This window comes from Cynara cardunculus (assembly GCF_001531365.2).
Source record: "Cynara cardunculus var. scolymus isolate 2C chromosome LG 5, CcrdV1, whole genome shotgun sequence".
Taxonomy (NCBI): Eukaryota; Viridiplantae; Streptophyta; class Magnoliopsida; order Asterales; family Asteraceae; genus Cynara; species Cynara cardunculus.
This window is the reverse complement of record NC_037532.1, coordinates 32,241,817-32,250,077: the sequence shown is the minus strand read 5'-3', so window position 1 is coordinate 32,250,077 and position 8,261 is coordinate 32,241,817. Positions and strand designations below refer to the sequence as shown.

Genomic DNA, 8,261 nt, shown 5'->3' with positions numbered 1-8,261 from the left:
TATTTTGCAAAGACTTAGACGTGGAAGCGAACTTGATCAGTGTTAATAAACTTAATTAAATGGACATTTGTTTCAGGAACGTGAAATAATTAGAATGACAGTTTCTTTTGAGCAAATGGCCCCGTATGATTTGTGGATTGAATGGAAGGAATTCCATCGAATTCCGTCGTTAAAGGATTTGATCATCGTTTTACACAAGTCCAGTGAATTTGAATTCAATTCCTTTCCCAATGTCAAGAATTCATAACTTGATTTTACAAACACAAAAATACCATTTGAATCCAATGCAACACCATCCTCGTTGCACTACAATAAAATTGGATTTATAGGACACCATCAACTTCTAATTGTCTCCATAGATTGTTTTACAAGACTTAATTTAATAGACCAAAAAATAAAAATGTCTTATCCAAAAGCGTTGTAATAAGTTTATAGGACGTTTTTTAGCGTACTAATAAAAATTTTAGGACACTTTTACTACAAAGCGTTGTTAATAAGTTTATAGGACGCTTTTGAACGTCTTAACAAGTTTTCTAGGGCACTTTTACTACAAAGCATTACATTAGCTACTGTTTTAGTACATTTGTTTTAATAAGACACTTTTTTCAAATAGCTAATACGAAGTTTTTTTATAAAAATGTCTTAAAAAACTTAAGACACCGAAAAACGTCATATAAACTTATTAAAACGTCTTTAGATATGACGCTTTATTTTTTTGTTTCTATAAATAAAGTTGTCCAGTACGCTTAGAAATTTTGACGTCCTATAAACCCAATTTTATTATAATGCCAACTTTTCAGCCGTCACCGCCACTACCACCACCATCGTTGCCACCAAAATCAATTAAAAGTATTAGCAAATTTATCATTATATGTTTTATTTATAATTTAAACAATGAACGCCATTTGTCATTACTTAGTTACAATTTCAAAGTTATATTCTGTGAACCAATTAATTAACAATCGGAATCAAATTACTGAGACAAATGTCATTCCACTATCAGTCAACCAAACTTGATTCAATTCCATTCCAATTCCTTTCACACATTTCATTCATTTAAAAAACATTTTTCGAATTAAACGCTCACTTAACGTTTTTTTTATTAACCTGGATATCCAACCCGTTATGCGAGCCGACTAATCCCAGGGCAACCACCTGCTTTGTAGATAGCCCGGAGTCACCGCATTTGAACCTCCGTGGCCACAAGAGGATTTTTGTTCTTTCTTGGATTTGAACCTGACCTTTGGAGCCAAGCTCAAACCAATCAGACACCACCCTTGTGGTTCACTCAACGTTTTTTTAACCTTGAGCGAAATGTCTTTGGACCAAACGGAAAGATGAATAATATGATGTCGGGGTCAGTAGCACCGTAACATCCGTGTATTCTTGTTCCGGAAGCATAAGTCGATATGATTTTGTTTCGAGTCCATATTCGGACTAAAAAGACGAATTAATATGATTTCTTGTGGAATGGTGGTGATTAAAAGAAGCTTTTGTTGCTTTTGGCATTTCACATTTGGAAGAACAAGAACAAACGTCTTTGTCAAAAGTAGATAGACTTTTCATCCATATAAGTTTCCTGATTGATGGGTTTCTTATAACAACATCTAACGCATTATTGATTACTTGTGTTTTCATGGCTTTTTTCTCGATCGTTCGTTTTCGTAGATCGACCTTTTCAATCACTTTATACTCTTCGTTAGCGCTTCCCGATCGCTCCTACATAATTTCATGATCCACCAACTTCAAGTAGGGGATTAAGGTAACCAAAAAGAAGATGATGAGCAAAATTTCGAAGAAGAAGAAGAAGAATGATCAGTGTTTGAAGAAAAACCGGGTGTTGATTACGGTTAATGTGATAGGGAGTCCGGGACCGTTGAGGTTGCTGGTGAATGAAGATGATACAGTGTCGACTGTTATCGAATCCTCTCTGAAACTGTATGCTCGTGGCGGACGTCTTCCTATTCTCGGATCCGATTTCAAGAATTTCGTACTCTATGTTTCAAATGCTCGCTCCGATGGTAGTAAACTTAAACTCCCTTTCGAAAGTCGTTGCTTTATGATCATCTGTTTTAGAGTTTTGTTCATACCCAGATAAGATTCTGCTGCATTTTTACCATTTTGATCGGTAACCCGTTTCAGAAGTTTCGAACTTGGACTGGTCTGCAAATCTTACATCAACAAAATCGGGTTTACATGCGAGACGCCAATATATAATGTCAAGTGTCGTAATAGACTCTTTTATAGAGTTTAAGTTTATAGCACCAAACAATGATAACTTAACGACGTTTTTGAGCATTTTCAACAAGTTTTTTAAGACACTTTATATAAAAATAATAACTTTACGACGTTTTTGAGTATTTTCAACAAGTTTTTTAAGACATTTTTTAACATAAAATACTAATTTTTCTAATATTGTCATATAAAAAGAGTTAATATGACGTTTATTTCAAAAGTGCCAAAAACAATATTTTTGTTAACCTGGATATCCAACCCGCTATGCTCACAGGATGACCATCTGCTTTGCAGATAGCTCGGAGTCACCGCATTTGAACCTCCGTGGCCTCAAGGGGATTTTTAGTCCTCCTTGGATTTGAACCTGGGACTTCCTGGTACTTTTGACCTTTGGAGCCAAGCTCAAACCAATCAGGCACCACCCTTGTGGTTGTCCCAAAAACATTTTAAGATGCCAAAAAACGTCTTATAAACTTATTTCAACACTTTTACATAGGACAAACAATTGTGTGGTCGTATAAACTTTAAGTCCTAATAAAACAATTAACACTTAAACATATCCAACGTTCAAGAACTCGATTTTGTTGTAGTGTTTTGATGAATTATTTTTTATTTCTTTTACTGGTTGATTAGTAAAAGCTTTGTTGTTTTGATTTTTGAATACCGTAGCACTGAGTTCAAGTGAAGCCATTGGGTTATCTGGTGGGAGGATCTTTGTGATGTCTAAGAAGAAGGCTGGTCAGCAAACCACGGAAGGTAGGTCAGATATGATTACTCGCCAGCCGGACGTCCGTAGTTGGAAGTCATGGCTCAATAGTCTCAATAAGCTGTCCTTCAAGGTTATATCACATTAATAGATGTTACTATATATCTGGTATAAAAAATGGAATATTGCCATAGTACAACAATAATTAAAGTTGATACCGAAAACGCTATCTTTCTGTTCCTTTTATCTCGTAAAGATCAATCCATACATGACCAATTCACAGTGTGAAACGACATAACAACGTTGGTTATCATGGTTTGGATAACGAGGTCTTGATCGGAAAACGGAGAACAATTAAGATAGAAAATGTGTAGTATGAAAAGGGTTATACAGATTCTTGTGTTGCAAGAGTATTTAATCCAAGAATAAGGATCAAATGGCTTTGTGAAAGTAAAGGCTCATTCAAAGGATGAGCTTTGCTTGCTTCTGCTTTATATTTAATGGAGTCCTGGATAAATGTAAGAAATATTTATTTGAGAATAAATATAAAAATGTTTTGTTTAGTTACTGTTTTAGTTAATTAATTTTAATTTTTAATTCTTGAAATTAATTATCATAATTAATTAAGTAATTCATATTTGGACAAAAAGTTGATTACCAACAACACCACTTGAATCCAACATAGAAACCGCCACTAAAGACACCAATGTGAAGGCAATCTTTGGCTCACTCAGTAGCTACGCGTATTCGAGTAAAATCATCTCACCTTTTTACCATCTGAGTTATACCCCACAGACCATTGTAATTGATATTACCAATTGATATATATACATGTATGTATATATATAGTTATAAAAAAAAGTTTTAAATACAAATTCTTTAAAAAAACATTTTTAATAAATAAGCGTTTTGAAGCTTCAAATGTATGTATAAAAAATGTGTTACATTTATATTATCTTATAAATCAGATTTATCAAAAATCTTAAAAACAATTTTTAATGCACAAAGTTTTAAAAACATTAAAAACAACTCATTAAGTACTATTATTTTATGCATTCAGTCTTAAAATCTCTTAATCTACAATTAAAGTAACATATAGTACAAGTTATCAATTTGCACATTATTACCTTTTATTTTCATGTTCCCATGATACTTTTGACATTTTTCACTCATGTTTTCACTCTCTCATACCTCTATGTCTCCTCCCCATCCACCTAATGTGAGATTCAAACTGATATTCATCATGAGTTATTAAAAGTTCTTTCATTCATCTTTCATTCAATTGTTCTAGAACTCTTGGTCTCGCTCTCGATCTCTTAATTTTTCGCTCTTGGTGTAAATCAAACACATTTGTGAAGTCGTTTAAATATGTTGGATTTTAAATATATCGGATTTTAAACTGTCATACAATTTTTTTCATCGATAGACTGTAATTAGAACCATAACTTTTATTTATTCAAATTGTATTAATATGTAAAGACCAAATGTTATTTATATCATCGTTAAATTTTCTCTAATAAAACCAGTAAAACTTCAAAATCGTTAAAATTCACGACTCCCGCTACATTACACAGGTACACAACTAATTTGTTTATACTTCAAGGTCAGTGGCTTAAATAGCAGTATATCACAAACGTGACTCTAATTTGGAAAATCATAAATTAAAATCGTCATAAAAATAAATTCAAAATATTTTTATGTGAAAACAATTTTATGAAAACTGGGGAAGATGTTGCATAGGATCCTTTTTAAAGAAAATATGTTGCATAGAATCCGGTTCTTGGTTGGCCTGACACCAATTATTTATGTGTTTAAATTAAAAAAAATGCATAACTGAAATATTGTTTTTTTTTTTTACTTTTAGGGGTGTTTGAGATTGCTTATTTGAAACAACTTATGTTTTTCTACAAAAGCACTTATTAACTTATTATAAGTCAGAAGGGTTTAACTTCTTAAAAAACTTCTTATTACCGGTTTGGCACCGGTATAAATTGTTTATCCAAACACTCAAAAATGCTTATTACCGATGTCACATCAGAATAAGTCAATAAGTTGTTTTTATAAGCAATCACAAACACCTCCTTAGTTGAAATAATCTCTTAACATCCCTCCCCTATAAATAACAAAAAGCTATTGTTCTCCGTGTTATTTCTATCTTATCAATGAAATTAAGACATAAAATTTTATTTAAAATTTAAGTTCATATTTCCTATTTGATCCTACTTGATTATGTGTATTCATATGATTGATGGATATGAATGAGACGTGATAATTTGAGACAAGGGAATTTCTTATTCCCTCTCCACTATGGTTTTATTTTTGGTCCCACTACAAAACAAATAGGTTTGTCCGAAAGAAAAATCCGTCGGAAAAAGCTATCATCACTGAATTTCATCTCTGGAGAAAATGTGGCAAGTGATCATGATTATCGGAGAATTGTCGATCATCGACGAATTGATGCATGGTCAATGAATCCTCTTTGTTTTGTCTTGTCCTTGCAAACAAAATAAAGTAAGTTCGCATATTTTATGCAAAGTTTGGATAATATTGCCGATATTTTGTGATGAGACCTCTTAAAATGGTTATTTTTGTGATTATTTCATGTTGAATTATTATTTATTCAACAAAACGTATGTAGTTTAAGATTGTAACTTTTCGAAAAGAAGTCATTTGAACGATTGGAATGAACGTTGTTATCAACGGCATCAAGAAAATACAGTAGAACCCAACTTTATTTTGATCATGACTCGACCAACTAGTTGTAGTTAATGAAGAAAAACTGAAAGTATATTACATCGTTGATGAAAACTGTTGGTCATGAACTCTGAAGACTCTATCTCTTTCTAGCCATACATGGAATAAAAAATCTCTTATCCCTAAACTCCTTATCCACCAATCATAGGCAGACAAATCATCATTATTTTATTAAACAGACAATAATTAAATAAATGCCTGATTAATAAAATGTTGATATAGCTGCACATGATTGAGTCGGGAAGCCATATGTGATATACTATTGGGATCTTAATACTACATAATCCCATAGCAAATGGAACTACAAATTTTATGCTAAAAAATACAGTATATGATATGATCAACAACCAAATATGAAACAAAACGGATCAGAATAAAGATGAATAAAACAAATATGCAAACCGCAATAAAGAACAGTTTATCAAGCAACTCAAAGATTAAGCATGGTTCCACAACCAAAATGATTGTATATGTCCACAAACAAAAGGAGGTTCTTTATTTATCGAAGAGAAAACCAAAATCTGTAAATTGTGATTAAACTCTCAAAAGTTGTTAAGCCTAAACCTCACGCAAGTTTCTCTCCCAAATTCATGTTACAAAGATGGAGATGGCAAAATAGTAATACTAAAACCCTATACGAATCTCAGCTTGATCCAAATACTAAAAATATTAGTTTTCAGATTTACGGATCATTTCACGGCCATATTTATAAATGTACGACGGCCATGCCAAATTATCCGTACTATTTTTAACATATCAAGATGCACAATCGTGCTTGATTATAGAACACAATTGTGCTTACTTTTTTTCTCAGGGTTTTCATGTTTTGTTGTATCGTATCACATTTTTTTTGAACATATACATCTTGGTTATCCATGTAAAGATTTTGACATATGATGGAGCACAAGACCCCTGAACCGAACAAAGCTACCTTCCTCGACGTTTCACTAACCCTGAAGCCAATCAAGCATTTAATTAATTGCATCTTTAACTGATATCTTTCCAACAGTAAGATATGAAACAAAATGTTGATGTTCTTTCAACTTTTTTATCATAATCTTTTTAATATTAATTTATCAAATAATATAAGTTTTCCATGGATTAGAAAAAGAAAGATCGTTTTTGTTAATTAATCTATGTATAGAGGGTCAGGTTTAAATTATAAAGTGGTTAACATGTGTAACATTTCATGTCAACCATATCAGATATTGTCTGCTTTGTTCATCCACCTAGACTCACGATTTTAAAACACATCTGACAGATGAGGTATCCAGTCCCTTATAAAGCAACTTTTGTTCTCCTTCCTAACCAATGTGGCATCTTACAGTCTGTACATCTCAGGTTAACTGTACCAAATATTATATGTTTTGTCCACACATCTTGACTTACGATTTTAAATGCTTTTGCAATGTGGGATCTTACAATCCACCCCCAACGTCCTCGCTAGTCCACTAGTCTGGTTCTCTGGCTCTGGTACCATCTATAACATCTCAAGCTAACTGTATAACATATTGTTTGCTTTATCCACGTACCTGGACTCAACGGTTTTAAAATGTGTCTGCAATTTGGGATCTTACAATTTCCGAGAAGGCGTGAAACAATCTAGACAACACGATTCATTGAAAAATACCATAAATAAAAAATGAATTTTTTTTGAAATTTGGATAATTATTATTTTGAATTGAGTCGAATATTATGTTAAAGGTTTAATTATAACTAAAACATTATCTGAATGCTTTAAAAATCTCATTATATCCTTTTGATTTATTTGTTTTTAATTAATTAATAATTTTTGATCAAGTTTTATATATTTTTTCACTAATTTTAGATACATTTTTATAAGATTTTTTTCACAATTTTTTGGTCAAATATTACATGCGATATTCATAATCAATCCATTATTATTTTTCACCATTTTTTCTCTATTTTTCAGATCCACGTTTTGAATCACATATGATTAGTTACGTTTAACATATGATCTATATCATAGAGAGAGAACTAGAAAACTTCGTAATTGAACTGAATGAATGAAAGAAACTAATACATATATAATCTATTTATACCCTAAGTAATCAGACCATAACAAAGATTAAGAAAGTAACTAACATTGTAACTAATTTAAATAATGACAGAAGTACCTTCCATGTCTAAATAAGTAAATATAAAGTCGTAATATGCCCCCCTCAAGATGAGCATAGAGAATAGATATACTGCAGCGCTATTTTAGAAATCAAATGAAACATAACAGGCTTTGGAATGGCTTTGTAAGAACGTCTGCAATTTGTGATGATGACTAAATCGGAGTCAAAACGAAGAAACTTATCTACAACCATTTTGCAATGAGGGGTTATAGTTTGGTAAAATACACACCAATTAAATCATGTTGCTTTAACATATTCATAATTTCTCGGTTTATTGAGAATATTTTTTGGACCATTACTTTGCCAAAATCGATCGCTCAAATTGATCCAAATCTCAAATGCAGAATCAGTAACACATGATACTCGCTGCAATTTCTTTTGAAATTGAATTAAGAAGCCATGACATGATGATGTTATTGTTACAA

General features: G+C 31.9%; 1 protein-coding gene across 1 annotated transcript; it reads left to right on the top strand.

Moving 5' to 3' along the window:
- The first annotated feature begins 1,688 nt into the window (after positions 1-1,688).
- Positions 1,689-3,180, top strand: LOC112511999. The gene is made up of 2 exons (XM_025117767.1): positions 1,689-2,021; positions 2,905-3,180. The coding sequence occupies exons 1-2, from the start codon at positions 1,778-1,780 to the stop codon at positions 3,087-3,089; spliced, it is 429 nt and encodes a 142-aa protein (XP_024973535.1). The 5' UTR covers positions 1,689-1,777; the 3' UTR covers positions 3,090-3,180.
- The last annotated feature ends 5,081 nt before the right edge of the window (positions 3,181-8,261 follow it).